This window comes from Vombatus ursinus, unplaced genomic scaffold (assembly GCF_900497805.2).
Source record: "Vombatus ursinus unplaced genomic scaffold, bare-nosed wombat genome assembly UNPS02014951.1, whole genome shotgun sequence".
Lineage (NCBI taxonomy): Eukaryota > Metazoa > Chordata > Mammalia > Diprotodontia > Vombatidae > Vombatus > Vombatus ursinus.
Genome location: NW_020954729.1, coordinates 1023208 through 1046906, shown reverse-complemented (window position 1 = coordinate 1046906; position 23699 = coordinate 1023208). Strand labels below are relative to the sequence as shown.

The 23699-nt window shown below is 45.8% G+C and overlaps 1 protein-coding gene across 1 annotated transcript in view; it reads right to left on the bottom strand.

Annotated features, from left to right (window-relative positions):
• Positions 1 to 2959: 2959 nt before the first annotated feature.
• The window catches only part of GABRA3 (gamma-aminobutyric acid type A receptor alpha3 subunit), a 158583-nt gene continuing 137843 nt past the window's right edge, over positions 2960 to 23699 (bottom strand). The window contains exons 7-10 of the mRNA XM_027845063.1: positions 22170 to 22313; positions 19086 to 19238; positions 13419 to 13630; positions 2960 to 3825 (exon numbers count right to left, since the gene is read on the bottom strand). Coding sequence (XP_027700864.1) covers positions 3487 to 3825; positions 13419 to 13630; positions 19086 to 19238; positions 22170 to 22313 — 848 coding nt within the window. The 3' untranslated portion in view covers positions 2960 to 3486. The remainder of the gene's footprint in view (positions 3826 to 13418; positions 13631 to 19085; positions 19239 to 22169; positions 22314 to 23699) is intronic.

Below are 23699 nucleotides of genomic sequence, written 5' to 3'. Positions count from 1 at the left end.
CCTTTACAACCAACTACAAAAAGAAATTCTGATGAATTTTCTATGGGTTCTACCCTATTGAGAACATTAGCCTCTGAAGGTATGCATGTCTCACACACACACACACACACACTGCATACATATGTTATAACTAAGGATAACATTCTCTGCTGGGAAGAACCAGTAGACAAAGAATACAGGACTCATAGCTTTGTTTACAATTCTATTGGGAAGGCTAATCATTTGTTAGTTCAAGTAAGACCTTATGCCTTGATTATGGGTTGGATTAAGTAAGACCTTAACCTTGAGTTAACACTGTTTTTCAAGATTCCCAGGTACCAAAGCGTATATTGGCTTGGCCTGGTACCTTGTTCTGAAAATCAAATATCCCTGGCAAATTAAAAACCTTTCATGGCCCCTGGTGGTCTTAGTCAAGCAGAGCCTCCTTCCTATGTTTGTATTGGGTTATGTATCCTTTGTACCTAGCATAGTACCTGACACAGAGTAGCTTCTTAATAAATGCTTGTCATATTATTCTATTCAAATAATCAGCCATATGAACAGAAATCTAAGTCATGACTGTGTGATTGGTTGGATGAGAATCATAACCACTGTTTCTTTAGGTGGAGGTCCATATATGTGCCTGTCCTTTCCTTTTTTGCTCTTTCCTGTCCTCCTAGAATTTCCTGACCACTGTCTGAATCCTGTCTCCTGACAAAACCAACTTCTCTTCCTTAGCCATGAGCAATAGCACGTCCTAAGGTGGTCCAACAGCTAGTCCTGATCTAAAAACGAAAGATTCTCTCTCTATCCCTACAAGCTCCACAGAGTCAGTGGGAGAATTCGTTATGAAAGGACTCGGGGAAGGAGGGGGTGGCAATGTGCTTCTCAGGATGTCTGTGCTTCTGATTTTAATATCCAGGGAGGTCCTTCCATTAGTTCCCCCCTTTGCTCATTTTATTGAGGTTTGAGAGAGAATAGGAAGGCTGTTTCTCTTTCTGCCCACTGAGAGTTCCTCCCTCCCCTTGCATATACTCGTCCCTGGTGCTTTCCCACTCTGAGTCCTCCATTCCCTTGGAATCCAGGTGGATCTTGTCTCCTGCAGGCTGCAGGCACATCAGTATGCACAGGATGCAGGACAATGGCATTTAACCAAATGAGGCTCTGACCCTCTATGACAAATGTGGAGGGAATGGAAAGGTCACATCCCAGCCAGTCATGCAGGGCAGGTGACAGCTCATTTGGAGGAAGACCTTGAGATTGCTATGGGGAGAAGATGCCCTAGGCTTATAGGTTTCACTGGAGAGAAGTGGGCAGCCAGGGCAGGGAGGAGAGTAAGAAAGTGTCCCCAGTTTGGTCACAAAGAGGGAGGCAGAGAGGGGTGGCTACAATGGAGGCCCTGAGTCAATCTGAAATCAGTGTGGGAGGGATTGGAATCTAGGTAGGCTTTCAAGCAGACAGTTTTTATTCTCATTACATCTTTCACTGAACACCCCAGTTTTTTAGAGTTTCCTTCTGTCCCTACCAATATTTACTCCTCTTGAGATTTCTGACCTCCATGATGCCCTAACTTGGAAAAAAAGGAAGAGTCGGTTTTTCATCTGAGTGATCCCAGGGTCCTAGGGTTGAGGGGCAAGGGATGGGGAGGACAAGAAATAAAAAGACAGCCAGAACTCAGAAACCCCATTCTGGGATCTCCCAATCTAAAGAATATGCAGACTAACCATGTAAGGGCAATGAGGCAAAATGAGGGGTCTGAGAGGGAGGTTTCATTTTGGGGCTACCTTGATGACACTGCCCAAGTCAGGAGGTTCAGTGTGTTGAGGACCAGAGACCCTCAGTACGGGGGCAGCAGCCTGGGACAGCAGCATTCCTTGGAGTCAGTCATCCTGATCATCCATCTGATGCATCCATTTCCACAGGATTCCTCCCTAGATGTCAACAGCCCCCTTGGCTTCTGGCTTCTTGTCTTCACAGTCTGAGTGGGTGTCCCTGGCTAGAGAGAAGGTTGAGCCTTCAGCACGTTGGGATAGCAAGTAGGACTTAGTCTAGTTAGCTGGTTGCCCACTCCATGGGTGACTTCAAAGCTACAACCCTCTGCCTCCTCAGCTGCTGGCTTCTTGTCTCAGCAGGCAGTTTGATGTGGCAGAGGTGGGCTAGAGAAACTGGAGAAGATGGAGGCTTCAGCAACCTGAGACAGACCTTGGGGGAGCCCCGTCATCTAGCTGGCTGCCCTCTCTGCAGGAAAGGCTGTCCAAGTTACACAAGCCCCCTTGGCTTCTGGCTTCTTGTCTTTATGAAGAGTCTGATTGGTGAGGGATGGGTCATGTTCATCTTGGAGAAGAGCATTGAGGCTTCAGCAACCTAAGACAGAAGAACGTTTCAGAACCCTACCAGTCCATCTTATTGGCATCTCACCCCACCCCAAACTTCTGGCTCCTCATCTTGTCAGTTTCATTTTTAATTTCTTTCGTCTTGGGAGAGTGTCTTTCCCTCGGTGCTTTTCTTGGTTTTGTTTTCTTCAAGAAAAAAAAAATACTTGATTCTCTTTCTGAAGAATTTGCAAGAGAGAATTTGGGGAGTAAAAAAATATTTGCAGGAGCCAACAAGGCCAGACAAATTGATGCCTCCAGGCAAGTGCCAGGCAAACAGAGGAAGGATCCTACCAGGGCTCCCAGGGAAAGAAGTTTTCCTCAGAGTGCACAGGAGGTGCTTCTTGAGGACATGAAGAAGGGCGGCCAGCCAGGTGGGGCCAGTCACTTCTGTCCATGCAGGCCATACTTAGGGCAGCCAGGGTGAGATGGTGTTGCTGAGAAAACAAGTGGGCATGACCAGGGCCCAGGAGTTGGTGGTTCTGATCTTCAGACACTCTTGTCCTCCTATTTCCACAATCCTATTTCCACAACCCAGGAGCTCTGGTAACCTACAATGACCTCCGTGGCATGAAGGGAGGCTTGATAAGAAACAACATGAGACGAGATAGTATGGGAATCCAGCTGTTGTTTATCCCCATTATGGAATCTCAGTTAAATACACCCATGAGGCTAATGAGTCTGGCCTAGGCCCCCAAGTACTGCTTCATCACCTTGGAATACCAAGGGCAGCCAAAGTACTCCATGGTGAATACATGGCGACTAGGCATAGGGAGGGGATACTCAAAGAGGTATGTACAACTGTAGGATGTTAGCATGGAATTATGGGTATTCACACTGACTTTCTTTTGAGGACTAGCAGGGCTGAGGGGAGCAGGCAAGATGGGGAAGCTAGTGAACCAAAAGACTGGTAGCAGCAAATGGTACTGATGGAGGGCAGACTCCCAATGTTAGAGGCAGATTTCCTTATTGACATTTTTTGAAGTTGACAGCCCAAAGTGAGCCAAATGAAAGAGTCACAACTTGGCTGATGGTTTTAAAGCAGAGCCTGCATGTTCAGAAGGAAATGAGTGAAGACCCGTGGGCGTTGTCTCCTGGGATGCTTCTTGGCAATGAAGTGTGTGGAACTGTGGCTTTACTGTTTCCGGATCATGCCCTTGATGGCTGACTCCCGGTTGACGTATGTGGCCCAGTAGACAAGATTAAAGATGGCAAAGAGCACAGGAAAGATGATGCGGGAGATCTTGTCCACCTTGCTGACACTGTTGTAGGTCTTCTTGGTTTCAGGGGGACTCTCTACCACATGGGGTGTCTTGGGTGGGGAGACAGCTGCCCCTGAGGCAGTAGCGGTGGCTGCGGCACTCTTTGAGATGGTGGAGAGGCCAGGGTCCTTGGCAATGTTGAGAGCATAGGTGGTCCCCACGATGTTGTAGGTGTTGTTTGCTTTCTTGGCCAAGGTCATCGGCTCTTTTTTCTATAGGAATGGGTGGGTGGGTGGGAAAACAGGGGAGGGGGAACAAAACAAAGACTGATTATTTCCATCATACAAACCAATATGGAGGGCTGGGGAGAGAAGGGGAAGGTAGGACACTGGAGTCATGGAGCTAATGGCAGTGGGGGGGCCAGGGTTACAGTTAGGGATGATGACTCATGATGGGGAGTAATGTACTGATACCAAATGCAATATCATCCAGAAGTCAGGGCCCTTTAGACTGCACAGCAGTCTGGGACTACAGAAAGAAGGAAAAATTTTAGTTAGGAAAAGTTATCTACCTCTGTTTAAGGAGGAAGAAACTGAAGCCCAGATGAGAGGAATTTGCCCGAGTTCTCATAGGCAGCAAGTAGCAGAGTCAATATCTGAACCAAGTTCTTCTAAATTTTGGTTTCCAAATCTAGTGGGTTTTTTCCCAGGTTTCTATGTTTAAGGTCTAACAAACATGTGTAGCAAAAAGAGCACTGGATCTGGAGTCAGAAGGACCTGGATTCAAGTTTTCACTTGGCCATTTGCAAGTTATGTGACAATGAGCAAGTCATTCTATCTAAGCCTCAGTTTCCTCAGCTATAAAGTGGGGGTGACTCTACTTGGATTATCAATTTATTGCACATTTACCACACAATACTCATCAATATGATTGTATGTATGCACTACCCACAGCCTCAGATGAGTGAGTTCTGCAGGTCATGTGGAAGTGGGGCAAGGTGGCTGGGGAAGCTGACTTGGAAACAGTACAAAAAGAATAGGATGAGAGCTCAGGGCTATCTGGGAGAGAGACCCAGGCACTTGCCCTCAGCTCAGGAACAGGGACAGGAAGGGAGGGGCAGCAGCGAAGTGAGGAGGAAGCTACTGGGTCCATGGATTCATTGTTTTCCATGTCATGGAGCTGTCCGGGGTGATGGTCCTGGAAAACAGAGAGGATGAAATCATACTGCAAAGCAATACATGGACACACATGGGGTGACCTTCCTAGGTGATTGACAGTCTGGAGGAGCAGGAAGGGCTTGGTCTGGTCCAAGAATGACCTACCTTTCCCCGGGCCTTCAGCCCAGGAGAGAACACAGGTGCCCTAGTAGGTTACTTCTTAAAAGCTACCATCGATGCTGCCCATGAGACTGAGTCCACACGGGAAAAGAGAGTAGCAATGTCACAACAACTGGGAAAGGAAGCTCAAGTTATCTCCAGCAGCCCAGAATTCCTGGACATGTCATTCACAGCTTTGGGGCTTTGGATTTCATGTGATTGACTCACGTGATACTTCACCAAATTGAAGTGGGTGGGCTTTTGGCAAAAGCTTGGCTCTGTAGGGAGAAGTGAAATCATTCCTAAGCTTGGTATCTCTACCTTCCCCCAAGATAGATGACTTTTTGAACATTGTGATGTAAAGAGTACTGTGCTGGAAGTGAGGGAAGTTTCAGCTGGAAAGTCTTTGTTTCCCCATGTATAAAATTGGAGTGAGGGTGGCCAGGATGCTCTCTGAGGTTCCTTCCAGCTCTAACACTCTATGATTCTGTTGGAATGTCCCCAAGTTCCAGTGATGGCACATTTCCAAGTCCATCATGATCAGGTTTGACTAGAAAAAAACAATTCCATGACCATGGAGCGGTCTCCAGGCCCAGTGTGCACCTCACTGACAATCTCAGTTATGTTTCTGTCTCTTCTCCCCACCCTTCATTCAGGGCTCCAAGCCCTTGGAAACATTGTCTATTGATTGGTAAGACCCTTTGAGGAGACAGATACGGAGGGAGGAGGGTTGTTAGGAATGGCCAGGGACTAATCTGTCACCAGTATCCTGGCCTCACTATAGTATGAATGACAGAGGAAAAAGGAGGTGGAAGGAAATAGTAGCAAAACTAATGCCAAACCCCCCCAAATTCATTTTTCTTCCCTATGGAAATTTGATTTCTGAAAGTTTAAATGACATCACTTGGGATGTTTTGGAGTTTGAAAGTCTAGCAGGAAATGAGTTGTGAACCTTGCAAATAAGCAGCACCGAGCTTTTAGGGGATCACCACCAAAGGTTTTGCAAATGCCAGTGCACGAGATGCACCTTTCCTGAGAAGAAAAGAGACAAGTGGTCACCTGCACTCTTTGGGAGAGCGCTGTGAGTGCCACGAGGTAAAATAATGTGCCACCAGGACAGGGGAGAGTCCTTCCTCCTCCATGTATACCCACTAGAACAATTCTGAGACAACTTAGCCCATCTCCTTTGAGGGCCATGCTATCTACTGCCTCCTTGGGGCCACTGCCAAAACTCATGTCTTCCACCCTAGTAGAGGACTCACTATGACCCTCTGAATCTAAAAGTTGGAAGATATGCAATTATCCAGCACAGCCTACACCTAGACAAGCATCTTCTCCATAACTTCCAGTCTTCAAGCTACTCTCTACCTCCTAAGGCAGACCATTCCTACTTTGGAAAGCTGAGTCCAAGTTTTACAGAACAAATCCTTTTCTTAAGGGGATTTGTTCTGTGAACCTTGGATTCAGTCAAAGGGCCATACTTGAGGACCTAGAGGGTCACATGTGGCCTTGAGGCCGCAGTTTCCCCACCCCTGCTCTAATTGTTAGGAATTTGTTGGGTTTGAAGATAGTCAGCCTCCCCACCCCCCAACCCTGCCCCAGAATTCTTCTCTGCTCCAAACTTAATACCCCCAATTCCATAAACCTAGAGCTGGAAGGGATGTCATCTGGTCCACCCCCCTTTATTTTACAGATGAAAAACTGAGTCCCGGGGAGATGAAGTGGCCGGTAGATGATTCCACAGGTAGTAAGTGGCCAAAGCAGAATTTGTACCTAGGACTTCTGCTTTGAGGTCAGTCTCTTACAGCTGTACCACATTAACTCTCTTGGATGACAGTTTCCTGACTCCTAATCATGTTTTATGCTGTCGAAATATCCTTACTCTCAGGACTTCACTTTATTTTTACAGAGGGTTATTTGTCCAATTTTCTTAAAAGAAGGAAATAGTCTCTGGGCCAATAAATAATCTCTAACATTTCTACAGCCTTTGAAGTTTGCAAAGCACTTTCCTGTAAGCTAAGGAATGTAGCTATTATTATCTCCATTTTAAGGATGAGGAAAATGAGACTGTGAGTGGAGCCCAGGGTCTCCTAGTTAGTAAATGTCATGGGAGAGATTTGATCCCATGGTTTGCCTACTACCCCCATCACTTCTCAGACCAGTATTGTATTTCTTCTCTTCCTGCTTGATGCTACTCAGTTCAGAATGTAAGCTTATAGAGGGTAGGTAGCACATGTAGTTAAGCCACTTTGTATAGCACAAAGACCAACACTATCAATTGAAGATGCTGAGAATGCCTCTCCCTCTCCATTCCAAGGGATTGATTTTTGAGCCAGTGGCAGAGGAAACTACAATTCTATATGGAAGAGAGATGGTTAGATGCTTCAAACCTAAGGAGCTGTCCAGCAGCCCTGGGCAATAGCAGGGCAGACCTACTTGGACTTAACCTGGCCAACCCCTGCTATAGACTGCAAACAATTCTCAGGCCCAAGGGAGAAAGTACAGAGAAAATAAAGCCCTGCCTTTGGGGCAATGATGCTCCCCTGAGAAGTGAGCCCCACACGAACAGCGGAGTGTAGAAACTAAAGCATTGCTCCCTGGTTCTGTGACAAATTTAAGCAAATCAGGGAGATCCAAGGACACTGTCTGGACCACAAAGTGAGAATTCTCTGGTCCCAGATGCTCTACCCCATACTGTAAGAGAGAATCCAGAGAGTCTGTTAGAGCTCAGAGGGACCTAAGAGACCATCTAATCCAGTGCCCTCCTTTTAACTATGGGAAAACTGAGATTTGCCCAAGGTTACTCAGGAAATTTGGTGACAAGGTTGGCTGTAGAACTCAGGTCTCCTGCTTCCTAAGCCAAGGTTTTTTATGCTAAACTTTCCTGCACGGCCTTAATCTTGCTCCAATTCAATAAATCTTCTTTGAACACCTCCTGTATTTAAGGATCATGCCAGTAGGGGACCACTGGTCACCCAATACACAGAGCCATATAGAGAAAGCTCCCTCTGGCCCAGGGGCCTAGTAAGCTATGGCTTCTAAAGACATCAAAATGAGGATTCAGTAAAGCAGCTTGGTAATTCAGTGTATAGAGCAATAGACCTGGGGTCAGAAGGATTTGAGTTCAAATCTGACAAAAGGTGATCCACTGGGGAAGGAAGTAGCAAACCACTCCAGTATCTTCACCAAGAAAACCCCAAGCATTCAAATGCTAATAGAGATGACATCAGAAGATGAGCCCCTCAGGTCAGAAGGGCCTGGTGTGCTATGGTCCACTGAGTCACAAAGAGTCAGACACTACTGAGTGACTGAACAACAAAACATAACGTACTTCCCAGAATTGTTGTGAGGATCCGATGAGATAAAATGCTTTGAAAACCTTCAGGTGCTATACAAATGCTAGTTATAATTTACTATCCTTCCCTAATACCCACGCCAAAACAAGACCCCTCTAATCCCACAAGGAGACTGAACCTTGCCCCAGGAGGGCTGCGTTTGGGTGGGGTATGAACATACGTGTATGTGTACATGCATGTACATATACTATATATATATATATATGTATATCTATTCCCACTAAGAAGGATACTTTGAAAATGTAGCCCAGAGCTATTCCCTGTCCACTGGCAGTCTGGTTCTCAGCTCTCCTCCTGACAGTTGTTTTGAGTAGAGCTAATTAAAGGATGAGACAGACTCAGTAGTGAACTTTCATGCCAGACAGCACCAAAGCAACATGGCCTATGACTCAAAATGCCAGGCAAACACGGGACACAGTCCCAGTCCCAATCCCCTAAAGCTATCCAGCTGGTCTGCAGGGGCCAGGGACTCAGGCAGCCTAGAGGCTTCTGGGAAAAGACATTCCCAGCAACTCCCAGACTGGGCTCAGGAAAGGGGCCTCCTATAGTTGGATAAAAAGGACATACCCCTTTAGGGTCCTGCAAGGAATTCTGGGTACGTATAGGTAGTGGAACAACCTCCTGGGAGAATCTGGAACTTCTAATCAAAGACTGATGCTATTCTCAGTTCCCACTCAAAACTCCCAGGATGTTCCTTCCCCAAGGTGGACACTGCTCTGCTTTTGAGGCAGGATGGGAAGTGTTGAGGGAAAATATGGAGAGCACAACAAAAGCCAAATTATTTAAACTGGATGGGATCATAGCCAAGGGTCCAGTTCACCTAACTACTAATGTCTAAACCAGACATCCAAATGACCCAGTAACACAGGATGCCTCCAATCGCCTTGAATACTAGGCATGGTCAGCCTGACCTGAAACTTGTTCCTAAGGTGATACAAGCTCAGCAAAGAAACCCTGCTGTCCCAGAAGAGACAAGAGAGACAGTTGCTCAATTCTAAACCTGGAGGCTGAAGGTGCCAAGCACCTCTGTGATTGGCTAAGCGAGCCACTTGATCTTCCCTGGCCCCTTCCAAATCCCTTGGAGATTCTTGTCAAAGCAAGGTGCCTTCCAATGACATTTGCTACAGAGCATGGGTTCTGATGGGGTGAAGCCATCCTTGGGCTTAATTTCATCCAGTCCCCAGCACTTGGCACAATGCTTGGCACAGAATAAGCACTTAATCAAAGCTTCTTGACCGACTGACTGACCATGGCTACAAGACAGGGATGTTATTCTATGAAAACAGATAATTTTTTCTCTTTTACATGGGATGTGACTGTCTCCCAATTTCAAAAGAAGGAAGTTAGTGGTTTTTTCCATTGAAAAGAAAAAAAATGGCCAGAAAACCTCTTTGGCAAACAAGGAAGCTGCCTCTCTCCCTCTATCCTGGTCTCTCTTGCTTCCCCATTTCTCTGTCCATTAACTGGCTGTGATGTAGAACCAAAGTATATGTTTTTATTAGGTGTTGTTCTATTTATTGAATAGCATTTTATGCCCCCTTAATTTAAAAAGTAGATGGGGATGATGTTTTATAGTTCTCCTAAAAGGACAAAATTAATTTGCCTTTCATTTATATGACTTGAGATTGATTATTTTTTCCCCTGTGACTCAGTAGTCCTTGACATAAAAATACATATCCTGTAGAAATACAGAGAAAATGCAGCCCCAACTCCTAGGTCTGCCATCTGCCCTCTCTGGGACTTATTTTCAAATCCACGGACTTGCCACTAATTGGATGACCTTGGGCAAATTTCATAGACAATCTGGGCACCGGTGTCCTTGTTCAGTTCAATGAATAAGTAGTGGGGTCCTACTAGGTGCTAGGAGCAGATGTTAGACTAAATGACCTCTAAGGTGATGGTCAGCACTAACAGTTAAGCTACTGAACTAGGGCCCTTGTTTCAATGGGCTCACCTCTTGCCACTTGCCCCTAGGACTGGAGAGCCCCTTGCTTTGGCAAGAATCTCATTCCCCTCCTCTTTCCTTTTCCTTTCCCTATCTGACCCACAAAGCACATTCTGATGAGTTTCCTCCCTTCCCACCCCCACTGCCCTCCCCCAAGCCCAGCCTCCAGAATGAATGTCAAGGACAAAGCTTGATTTCAGAATTGATTCACTAATAAAAAGACGGGACCAGTCATGCTAGAGTAAGCACTTTCTGTAAGCATACAGGGTTGGAATAGAGATTGGCTGAGGGCTGGGGTGATGGAGGAGCTGTCTGGCAGTTATTTGCCCAGAAATTAAGAAAGTACTATGGGGAAAGCCAATGCCCAGGAAGGAAGGCACCAAACATTTCCCCAAGCTGTTCCTAGTTCCCTGCTTAGTAAATTTTCCTCAAAGCCTTAAGGGTGAATTCTAATGGGTAAGGACATCCTAGGGAGCCAAGCCATATATTCAGCATGGCCACCTCTCCAGCCTCTGAAGAGAATACAAAGGTCCCCCTTCATGGTTTCAAATGGATGCAAAATTATCCAGAGACTGTTGGTCTCTGCAGATGATTAGGAGAAGTAATACAAGGAGGACTGGATTTATAGTCAATGGACTTGGGTTTTAATCCTCAACCTGGGCACTTTCTACCTGTGTGACTTTGAATGAGTCATGTTCCCTCTCTGTGCCTCAGTTGCTTCATCTGTCAAAAACAAGAGACTTGGACTAGATATTTAAGGTCTCTTCCTACTTAAAAGCTATGATCTTAAGATCAAGTTAGAGCAAGAGAGGTAACAGGGTAGACACCAAGATCTTTAAATGAAGGGTAGTTAAATATTTGAAACAAATGATCTCTTGAGCTTGTAGCTTCAAGGATAGACAAGCTGGCATTTTGAGCTACTTCAGGTATAGTTCTACCAGGAGCCTCTAATGGCACCTTCCATCCCTTAAGAGCCTTTTATTCCTCCACTGATGCCTTATTAGAGGAAGGGCTAAGGAACTGCAAGGCATCCTTCCCTTCCCCTCCCGTGGTGCCAGTGGGCCACAGAGAAACCCCCATTCAGCACCCAAGATATACTGGTCACAGGCAGCCCTTAAAGTGTGGCAGGAGGGTGTGAAGCTACTCTACTTCCTCTCCTCTCTTACTATAAGAGCTGGTCAGCACCAGTGCAGGGTGGGAGGGTGGGAGGGTGTGGGAGTGGGGAGAAGCCATGCTGCTGAGAGGGTAGGAAGGGTGTGGGCAAAGAGGGGGGCCCAATGAGTCAACAGGATGAGTTTAGTGGGGAGTAGTAGAGTTTGAAGGAATTTTGGAGGTTATAGGGTCGTCTCCTCCTACCCCAATTCAAGAATGTCCCTTTGAGGTAGTGATTTAGCCTCTACTTGAACACCTCTAATGATGTAGAGCTCATTACCTCACAAGACACCCCAGTCCAGTTTTGAACAGAGCCACATGTTAAATTCTTTCTGCTGAATTGAAATCTGCCTCCCATTTGGTCCTAGGTCTGGCCTCTGGAGCTACGCTGGACACTTGTATTTCCTTTTTCACATGACAAATCTTCAGCTATTTGAAAGCAGCTCTCATGCCCCCCTCCCCATCCTTCCCTTTCCCAAGTCTTCCCTTCTCCAGGCTGATCTTCCTTAATTCTTTCAGCAGTTCTTCATATGGCATGGTTGACCATTCACCTTGCTGGCAACTCAGCCCTGAACACACTTACTAATGCCTCTCTTAACATGTGGTGCCCAGAAGTGAGCACTATACTTCAGATAATATTTGACAAGTGCAGAGTACTGGAGGGCTATTATCTTCCTTGTTCTGGACACCGTGTCTCTATTAATGCAGCCTGAGATTGCATTAGCTTTTGGGGCTGCTACGTCACACTACTGAATCACGCTGAGCTTGCAGGCCACTAAAAATCCAAGGTTTCTTTTTCTTTTTCTTTTTCTTTTTCAAGTGAACTGTTGCTAAGCCACATCTTCTCCATCCTGTATTTGTGCAATATATTTTTGAACACAAATGTAAGACTTTATCTTCCTTAAAGTGATTTTTTTTTGTGTTTCAGCCTATCATTCTGGTCTGCTGATATATGGTAGAATCTTGATTGTTATCCCTCCCAGCTTCATGTCATGGAATCTGAAACTTTGGTTGACGTGCCCTCCATATCTTTGTCCAAGTCATTAATAAAACTGTTGAACCAGATAGGACCAAGGACAGAGCCATACAATACACCATTAGAGACTCCTTTCCAGGGTAATATCAATCCCTTAATTACCACTCATACTTGTTGCTCAGCTAGCTATGAATCCACCTAAATCTACTATAATCTAGCCCGCATTTCTCCATCTGTTCACAGGGACATGAGACACTGTCAAATGCCTTGTGGAAATCAAGATCCATTATCTTTGGATTAGCATTGCTATAGATTTACCAGTCTAGTAATTCTGCTAAATAAAGGAAATGTGGTTAGTATGACTTGGTCGTAGTAAACCTATATTGGCTCCTGACATCTCTGCATTCTTAAAGGCCCACAAACCATTTGATTAATAATCCATAATTAGAATTTGTCAGGGACTGGTGTCAAAGCTTAGTTTAGTGAATTCTGAAATTCATGTTTTTCCCTTTTTTGGATATTGGGAAATCTGCCTGTTTCTAGTATTCTGGCCTCCGACCATGATTTCTCCAAGATGACTAACACTGGTCATGAGTCAATGAGAACTGCACGTCGCTTGAGTTCCCTGAGATGTAATTCATCTGGGCTAGAACTTATTTAGTGACCAGCTACTTCTTTATTACCTCCTTGCCTGTCTTGGGATTCAATTCCCACTTAACCAGATTTATTCTACCCCTTCTGAACTGAAAGTTGTTATACTAGACAGAGAAAATGGAAGCAAAACCAGAGTTGAGCCATTCTACCTTCTTTCTGTCATCTCATCGTCCTTTGTGTATTTCCCTCAACATGACTGGTATATGCTGGGGATTCACACTCCTGCTCACCAGTACTGTGGTTCCTCCAAGCTTAACTCCAGCCTTTCCCCCCTCCCTCCCTCCCTCCTTCCCTCCTAGCTGCCAAGAAGCACACCAGTCGAGACCTGGATTGATGACCCCAGTGAATAGAACACAGCCTCATTCAATACCAGCAGGCTGCATGCTGCCCACTCCTGGTCCCAATGCAGATCACTCGTGGGTTGCTTCTTAGCCCCTCCCTCTGCCCTCTTCCCATAGCCACTCACCTTCTGTTCCTGAGACTCTATCACCTTCTTGCCATCCCAAGCCCAGCTCCGTTTGGTGAAGTAGTTGACAGTGGCGAATTCAATCAGCGCAGAAAACACAAAGGCATAACAGACGGCTATGAACCAGTCCATGGCCGTCGCATACGCCACCTTAGGTAGAGAGTTTCTGGCGCTGATGCTCAGGGTGGTCATGGTGAGGACAGTGGTGACCCCTGTAGGGAAAGAAGGGAAGAATCCACTGCCATCAGAAGATGATAAGTCTGATAAATGTGCTCACCAGTTTTACCTAGGGAAAGAGGGGTCATTTCAAAGGAAGTCATCTAAACCAGAGAGCATCACGGAGCTGGAAGCAATCTCAAAGTCATATTGTCTAACCTTCTACCCAGGCCAGGATGCCCTCTCCAAACAAATACCATCTGGCCACTGCTCAAACATTTCTAGTGACAGAAAGTTCATCATTTCAAGACAGAGCACAGACTATTTATTGTTGGGCAGTTTTCATTGTCAGAAAGTTCTCCCTTTCATTGAGTAGGTCTGCCTCCTGGCTACTTTGGTCACAGTTCTTCCCCCTTGAGGCACCAGAGAAAAGTCACAGGATAAGAATTCTGAGTCAGAGGGGATCTTAGAGGTCTAAGCTAACCCCTTCATTTTACAAGAAAGACTGAGGGCCAGAGTTGGGGTAGGCTATGGCTTGCAGTAGGTCACATAGTTCTAGTGCCCAAGTCAGGACTAGAATCCAGTTCTCACAGATCTCAATCTGATGCCTTTTCCATTACAACACATTTCCACTCTACTGCCTGCTCCATGGGATGGGTAATTGTCACATTTGTTCCCCTCCCCTGGACACGTCAGCTTGTCATTAGCCTTCCAGAACTCACCATCCTGTTGTACATGTGGGTATGACCAAAGCGGAATGTCACGGGGCTGTCGCCTCCCACATGCTGGATGCTCCTTCCATCTTACCACGGCCCAGGCCTGCAGTACCTTGGTTGGCAGCCACGCGACACTGTTGGCTCATGTTGACCTTGAAGCCTTTTTCATATGAATTGCTATTGTATAACGTATCCCCCTCCCCACTTCTCTGCTTCTGCAGCTGAATTTTATTAAAAACCCAAGTAGATGACTTTACCTTTATCTCTGTTAAATTTAATCATGTTAGTTTGGGCACAGCACGCTATCAATTTGGATCTCTGGTGAATGGCAAGTTCCATATGAGTCAACAGTATGACAAGACAGCCAATGAAGCTGTGTTACCAAAGGCATGAAACCAGGACCAAGGGAGGGATCAGTCTCTGCTATCCTCTGCCCTCAGCAGACCATCTCTGGAGCACTGGGTTTGGTCTCAGTGCCATGTTTTAGGAAAGTCCTTGATAAGCCAGAGAGCATCCAGAAGAGAGAAATCAAGCTAGCCTTGGGGCCAGAGATGGCGCCATACAAGGAGAAGTTGAAGGAACCAGGGAACTTTATACTCTGGAGAAGAAAAGGCTCCAGAAGGATGCAATAGCCATCTTCAGATATTTTCAAAATGAATTAGATTGGTTTCACTTAGACCCAGGTGTAATAGATGACCTTGGACAATAAGTCACTTCATCTTTCCAGACCTCGGTCTCCTTAGCTGTAAAATGAGGTTGGACTAGTGAACCCTTCCAGCTCTGTATCTAGGATCCTAACATGTCGACAGACATATCAACAATATATGGACAAACTCTCTAAGAATTAGAGAGACCCAAAAGTTGAAGGAGCTTTCCACCAAGGGAAGTCTCCAAGCAGAGGCTGGATGGCCACTTAAGGTGACTTCTATTCACATGTAGGTTGGACTAGACAAAACCCTTTCCAGTGCGGAGACTCTGGGTATATGGATATAGAGATGGATACACATGGGGCATCAATAGATCCTGGAGGCAAGTGTGGTGCAGTGGAATCAAGAGACCTGGGTTCAAATCTCTCCTTATTTACTAGAAAAGGTCTCCTAACCTCCAGTCTGGTGTTCTTTTCAAAGCCTCCTATTAGCCTCTAGGAGGAAACAAATTTCCTCATCTGTAAAGTGGGTATGAATTCCAAAATGGGTAATCAGGATTCAGTGAGAGAATGAAGAAGCTGCTTTGGAAACCGTCGCTACTTTCCATGTGGAAGGGAGGATTGTTCTCCACATAGGGTGAGTTGGGTGCTGGGAGGGTCAGAGAGTTCAGTAACTAGGATACGGCTGAGAATTGTAATGCAGGGCAAACGTTTAGGGATGGAGGAGGGGAAGGCATAGTTGGAGCACCAGGAGATGGGGTGCTTTGGGGACAGAGGGAAGGAGGCAAGAGCTAGAACTCAAACAATCTCTCAGGCCCCAACCTCCTCAGCTAGGGCTGTTTCTCAGGGGCATTGAAGCACCAGCTAGAGCTGGGCGGGGGGGGGGGGGGGGGGGAAGGAGGGTGGTGAGTGCATAAACAGGCTCTTCTATTTCCACTGAGGGCTAACAATCTGAAGCTGCCCATGTGCAGCTCCAAATTGAGCAGGGTGTCATCAAGGGAGCTGATTAGCAGAGACAAATTTTGAGCCATGACAGGAATCAGCCCAATAAATTAATAATATTGCTAGCGACTAATTAACACACTAACTGAATTTGTAGCTTGTCAAGCTAAGATAATAGGCCCAATTGTTCAGCAACCCTCTGCCCACCACAGGCAGGCACAGTGTTCTATTTGGGAGGATGCATATTTTCCTGGGCCTGTCAGGGAAATGTCCTGAGCAACCTTCTCTTCTGGGAGTGTGTGGGGGGGGGGCGGTTTGGGGAGAGCCGCCATCTTGAGTGAGCCCTCCTGGTTAGCGGTCACCTGGTGGGGGTGAGTTTGGGGAGAGCCACCATCTTGGGCAAGCCCTTCTGGTTGGCAGTCACCTGGAAAAACAACGAAGGGTCCTTACAAAGCACTAGGGCCAGGGGCAGGAAAGGACATAAGAGGCCCCCTGGGAGAGGTCTTCTTCTCCCGCTTAACCCAAGAGAGGACATTGGAGCAGCAAAGCTCCTGGCTTCTAGAGACACAACCATCCACTGAAGAAGTAGGGATGAGATGGGCCTGCAATAGAGAACATCTTAGCCACAAAGTTCTGTCAAGATTGCCTGGTCCAATTCCCTCATTTTACACATGGGGAAACCTAAGTGACCAAGAGGGGAAAATGATATTTCCAAAGTCAATAGAAAGTGTTAGTGGGAGAACCAGAACTTCAAGCCAGGGCTGCTGACACTGAACCTGGGGCACGTTCTATCACTTTGCTTCCCATTGCCAACTGGGGCAGGTTTTGTATATATGGTTGGTCACCCCAATTCAAGAGCAAGCTCCCAGACAGTCCAGGGACACTGCATCTTTGCATCCCTGGAAGGCCTGAGCATAGGACTCCATACAAACTGGATGCCATTCACCAAGAGCTCCCTCTTCTCCCCCCCTCCTCTTCTCTCATTACTTAGCTGTCTCCCCCTACTATCTCCTCCTTAATCCCATCTAACCTGAAGAGGTGATGCTTCTCCTTGCCAAGGCCAACCTCTCTATATGCAAGCAATCCCATTCTATTCCTTCTTCTCCAGCAGATTGGTGCCATTATCCTTCTCATTCTTTCACTTACCTTTAATCTCTCCCTGTCTACTGGCTGCTTCCCTGCTGCCTACAGATGCACCCCGTTGTCTCCTCATTCTCAAAAAAAAGCCAACCCCATCATTTCCATCCTCACCAGTTATCATCCTTCTCCCTTTCCAGACAACTCTTTGAGAAAGACATCTACAATCTACATCTCCACTTCCGTTTCTCTCTCTCTTTTACCCTCTACAATCTGGCTTCCAACCTCATCATTTAACTGAAACAGCTCCTCCAAAGTTGAGGATGACTTCTTAATTGTCAAATCGAATGACTTTTTCTCAATCATCCTTCTTGACCTTTCTGCAGCTTTTGACACTGTCAATAACCATCTTCTCCTTGATTCTCTCTTCTTAGGTTTTCATGACACAGATCTCTCCTCCTACCCCTTCACTAGATCTTCATCCAGATTATGCCTACTAATTGTTGGTGTACCTCAAGACTTTGTCCTGGGCTTTCTTTCTTTGTATGGGCTTTCTCCATACAATTTCACTTCCATACAATCTCATCAGCTACCCTGAATTCAGTTATCATCTCTATGCCTATGATTCTTAGATCTATTTATCCAGCCCAATCCTCTTTCCTGACCTTCAGCCCTTCATGTCCAACTGCCTATTGATATCTCAAACTGGTTGTCCCATATACATCTTAAGCTATCCAAAACTGAACTCATTATGTTTTCCTAAAACCCCCCTCCCCTTCCAAACTTCCCTTTTACTGTCAAGGACACCACCATCCTCCCAGTCACCCAGGCTTACAAGCAAGGCAACAGTGTGGACTCCTCTGTCTCTCTCTCACCCCACATCCAATCTGGCAAAGTTTTGTAGATTATACCTTCACAAAATCTCTCACAGATGCCTCCTTCCCTCCTCTGATACTGCAGCCACCCTGGTGCAGGCCCTCCTTACCTCATACCTGGACTGCTGCCTGGTCTTCCTGCCTCAAGTCTCTCCCCACTCCAATCTATTCTCCACTAAGGTGTCAAATTATCTTCTTAAAGTGCAGATTTAACCATGTCACAAACCCTCATCAATAAGCTCTTGTGATTCCATATGACCTCCAGGTTCAAATAGAAAGTCTTCTGTTTCATTTTTAAAGCCCTTCCTACCTTTCCAGTCTTCTTCACCTTACTTCCCTCCCTAGAACCTCAATCCATTGACCCTGGCCTCCTTGCTGATCCCTCATGCATGACACTCCACCATCACCCGACTCCATGCATTTTCACTGGCTGTCCCACATGCCTGAAAGACTCTCTCTCTTTCTCCCCTCAACTCTGGCTTCTGGCTTCCCTGGTTTCCTTTAGGTTCCAGCTAGGATTCCATATTTTCCAAGAAGTCTTTACCAGCCCCACTTCGTGCTAGTGCCTTCCCTCTGAGATTACCTCCAATCTACCCTGCATATATCTTATTTCTACATAATTGTTTGCCTACTGTCTCCCTCCCCATTAGTCATGAGATCCTTGAGAGCAGGGACTGTATTTTGCCTTTCTCTGTACCCCAGAGCTTATCACAGTGTCTGACACACAGTAGGAGCTTAATAAACGCTTGTTTACTTGAATTGACCCAAGAAACACTTTTTGATTGGCAACAGGGTTGAGCAATTGAGAGGCCAGATAAATGAATCAAGAAGCCTCTGTTCAAACCCTAGCTCTTCCATGATATAGGCATGTGACCTAGAGCAAGTCACTTCTTTTTTTTTGGGCCTTAGTTTCTACATCTGTTCAAGAAGCAGTTGAACTAGATAACTTCCTAGGTCCCTCCCATGTCTAAAATCTCTGCCCCTATGACCCTTCACCACCTTTCTAGTGTCTAAAATGTTCCCTCTCTGAGATGGGCCATCAGACAGGATTGGAAGGAATGGAATCCTGAATGGACTCCAACCAAGTGACTGGGGAGCCTGAGGCTGCATGCAGAAAGAGGTAAGTTGCAGCCTCAGAGGTGAGGACCCCCAGTGCCTAGGTTCTACCCTTTACTATAATTGCTTTGCCTAGGGGCCACACCTGGGAGCACAGTGCCCTCCACAGGGAATACTTCCACTATTGTTCAACACTCACCAAAGACTGTACGAGCAGGGACAGATTCCCGGTTAAGCCAGAAAGAAACCTGAGACAGGATGACAGTCATGATGCAGGGTAGGTAGGTCTGTATCACAAAGTAACCGATCTTGCGTTTAAGGTGGAAGTAGGTCGTCATGACGACATATTCTCCTGGAGAGAACAGATTAGGCAGAAAACAGCAATACTGTTGGCATCACCATGGGGGCCAGACATAGCTAGCTCTGCTAGTTGAGCACCCCAGGCCTCATCACCAGGTGTGAAATTTCCAACCTCTCCCTCACGTACATATACACATTGTTAACCATCACCGGATTTCTTTTTGCTCCAATAAACAGTGACTATTTGCCAAGTAGTCATTTGAATTGATGGAGAGGGGCTATAGAACTCCTGGGAGATGGGGCTGATGTGATGAGAGACCATACCCTGGAAAGAACATAAGACTTGGCAACTCACAAGAAATAGAGGATAAGGGAGAAGGGGCAGAGTTCTGAATGGCTCTGAGGTTGTGAAACAGAGTGACTGGAATGAAAATGGTGCTATCAACAGAAATGGAGAAGTTGAGAAAAAGGGATGGATTTGGGAGGAAATAGAAAGATGGAAGGTGTCAAGATAACCTGGTGTCTATTTTCTGGCTGACTTTGAATAAGTCACTCTACCTCTCTTGTTTCTTTATCTGTAAAATGAGTATAATTACACTTGCCCTAACCACCCATATTGGCGTTGTGAGAAGGAAATGAAGTAATTAAAAGCAAAAGCTCTTTGCAAAATAAAATTCACTCTATCAAAATGAGGGGACGGCGAAGAAGACAATGATTAAATCACTGATTACCGAGAACAGTGCGACCTAGTGAACACTTGACTCTCATGTAGGCGAGCATCCCATAGTTATATGTACTCTGTAACAAATGATCTAGAAAAGTGACTGGTTTCTGCTGTAGGCCATTTTGGCATGGATAGTTTTGAGGGCTATTCATTTGGTTGCATAAGCATGTCCATATCTAAGTCCAAACAGAAGTCATCTTATTTCCCTCCCAATCCCGTTCTTCTTCTGTTAAGGGAACCATCATCCTTTCAATCATCCAAGTTTGCAACATCAGAGTCACCCTTAGCTCTTCCTTCTCTTTTATATCTCCTCCATCGAATCAATTGCCAAGTCAACAATTTGAGCTCCCCAACATCTCCAGCATCTCTGCCCTTCTCTCTCCACTTACCACTATTGCCCTAGTTCAGGCCATTAGCCTCCCTGCCCCTAGGCTCTCTTTCCTCTTCTCCAATCCCCTCCAATCCACACAGAGCTGCCAATGTAATCTTCCTAAAGTTACTCCTCACTCAAAAATCTGCAGTGGCTCTCTACTGGCTCTTGGATAAAACCCAAATTCTTCAACCTGGCATTGAATCTATTTCCTACCTACCTTTCTAGACTTGTTTTACATTACTTCCCTTCAGGTTCTCTGTTCCAGTCAAACTGATCTGCTAGCTGTTACCCATACATGATGTTCCATCTCTCACCTTCATGTCTTTGCACAGGTGAACTTCCATGTCTGGAATGCACTCCCTCTTCACCTCAGCCTCTAAGAATTCCTAGCTTCCTTCAAAGAACATATTAGGTTTCACATCCTCTGGGTGATAGACAAATCCATCCATCCATCCATGGGTGCTTTTCAGATTTCCACCTGCCCTCCCCCAGTTATTAATGTATTCTCCCTCTTGAAATAACTTGTTTAATGTGCAATCATTGCATTTACTTATTTTTGTATACTTTGTCCATCTTCACACACACACACACACACACACACACACACACACACACACACACACCCGTAGCTTGTAAACCACTTGGAGGCACAGACTTTGGCTTGTTGTCTTTGCATCCTCACCATGTCACGGTGCCTAGCACATAGGGAAGGCCTAATGAATACTTCTCGAATTGAATTCCCTTCACTACCACCACACTCATGCATATAATAAAATAAAAGTTTGTTTCTTTCTTGCTTGCTAGTTCTTCTCTGGAGAAATAGACCTGGATCAGACATTCTGACAATGAATTCTTGGACTCCTCCATGTGCCCTCGGGGGCTAGTTAGGGAGGAGATACAGGTTGTTAAAGGCAGGGTCTATTAACATCAAGAACACTGGAAGGAAAGCACTCCACAGTGAGGGGAGAGCTCCCTGGTGTCTGTCCAGGGGTAAAATATACGTGAAATGTAATGAGGAAAAGAGAAGGGAAGAAGAATGAGTATAGAAGAGCTAAGGAGAAAGGGAGGGGAATAGGGGAACAAAGAACCCTTGAAGTTCCCTATAACATGGGCAACTAGGAAAAATGAAGCACTGCAGATGGAAAAAAATCAATATTCATTAAATCAGAAAAGATTTGCTAGAGACACATTTTTGGTAACTGGCATAATTAGCTAAAGTAGATTCAGGAGGAATACTAGCAGTGACCTCAGGCAAGCAAATCCTTTAACCTCTCAGTGTCCTAAGGTCAGGCTGACATCTGCTGCTGTGGGAGCTCATGGATGGAGAAAGTAAATACTACACCCAATCCAACCAGAATGGAGGCGAATGAATGGGCTACCTGCTCTTCAGTTACACTGGTAAAGTGACATGTTGGGTTCTCAAATGTTATACATCGCCATACCCTCCATGTATAAGAGGGCCTGAAACTCACCATAGTTCCCTGCTATAGTGGTTAGACTTGGTGCCATTTTAAAAAGCCAGTATTTTTATTTCTCAATATCTTGGCCACAGAATGAAGGCACTTGAGCCCGAGTGAATGGACATTGCTGGACAGGCTAGTACGTAAAGTGGCTAATACTGCATAAGTGAACCCCTCTATGGATACCAAAGCAAGCCAATCAGATGGAGTATCCCAGTCATGCCCTCTACTCCAGTCTGTCTTCTGGCACAGCACACCAGAACTGATGGATAGGCATCCTCAGCCTTGGTAGAGCTGTGCAAATAACCACTTCATATACCTTCAATTAACTTTAGAACCACCACCCAGCTTTCTTCTTCCCAGCACAGCACACTGTGGCCTCTGTTGCCATTTGGGAGTCTGGCTGGAACCACCACAACCTGGTACCTGTACTAGATCTGATAATCTCAGTTCCAACGACGTGGCCCAGCAGGTCATACTGGTTCAGGCGAGAGCCATCCTGGGCCACTTCCACAGATTTGTTTTTTCCAAGAGTCCAGGAATAGATCACTTCAGCCTTTGTGTAGGCATCTGGAGGAGGGAGGAGAAGGGGAGGAAGGAAAAGATGAAGCAGCTGAGGGAAAGCAAAAGAGTCACCCTTTAACCATAAGAGATAGGAGGCTGAGGCATAATTACCATTTAATCTCTCCTACCCAAGGAGGATCTGGACATTTCTTCAGTCTCCAACTGTCAACGTTCACATCTGGTCAGCCACCAGATGTTTAAGCTTTTCCTTCTCTTGAGGAAGGAAAGTACAGGTCCCTTCTCCCAGAAAACCCCAGCTTTCTGATCAAAGATGATTCACTGGTCAGTGTCTCTTAGCTTAGCGCTACAAGTTTGCTCCTTCGTTCCAAAGCCCCTGCTGCACACATCAAGGAGAGAATGTGGCAACAAAAGCTGAGGAGGGCAAGGGAGTAGCTCCTGTTTCCCATCCAGGGAACCTCTTTCCAGATTGTCTGCACATCCCAGCCCTATATGAGCTACCCACGCAGGTAGGTCCAGTCCAGACCTTGGTTGTTCTACAGCGCTTGGTGGAAGTCCTACAGGGGGCTTGATAAAAAAAAAATCTCAGAAACATCAGAGCTAGAAGGGACCTCAGGGGCCACCTAGCCCAAACTATGCCTAAACAACATCCTTGACAAATAGTCATCCAGTGTCTCCTTAATGGTCTCAAGCGAGATCCCAGCAAGAGGGAAGCTACCACCTACCGAGGCAGCTCATTCCACTCAAGGATAACTCTATTGTTAGGAAGTTTTTCTTTACATCAAGCCTAATTTTGCCTCTGTGACTTCTATCCATTTGCTGCTGCTTCTGCCTCTGGGGCTGGATATAACAAGCAGAATCCCTCTCCCACAGGAAAGCCTTTCAAATCCTTGAACACAACTATCATCTCCTCCCTGAGTCTTCCCTTCTCCATGCTAAATATTCCCAGTACCACTAATCACTTTCCACATACCATGATCTCCAGACCTTTCACCATCCTGGTCAGCCTCCTCTGATCTCTCTCCAACTTATCCATGTCCTTTCTAAAATGTAGCACTTAGAACTGAATACAATACCTTCTAGATGTGGTCTGACAGGGGCAGATAATGGAAGAACTATTTCCTCCCTTGCCCTAGACACTATGAGTATCTTATAGCAGACATCATACCTTTTATAACTTACATGTGATGCTGATTCATACTGAGCTAACAATGCAACAAAAACCCCATATTTTTTTCACATGAACTGCTATCTAGTTACTCTTTCCCTATCTTGGATTTGTGCTGTTGATTTTTTGAAGCCAAGTTTACATTTAACTGTATTGAATTTCAACCCACTAAATTCACCCCCAATGTTCTAGACCTGCTTGAGTCTTCCAGCATGTTAGATACCCCTCACAGCTTTCTGTCACCTGAAATTTGGATAAGCATCCTA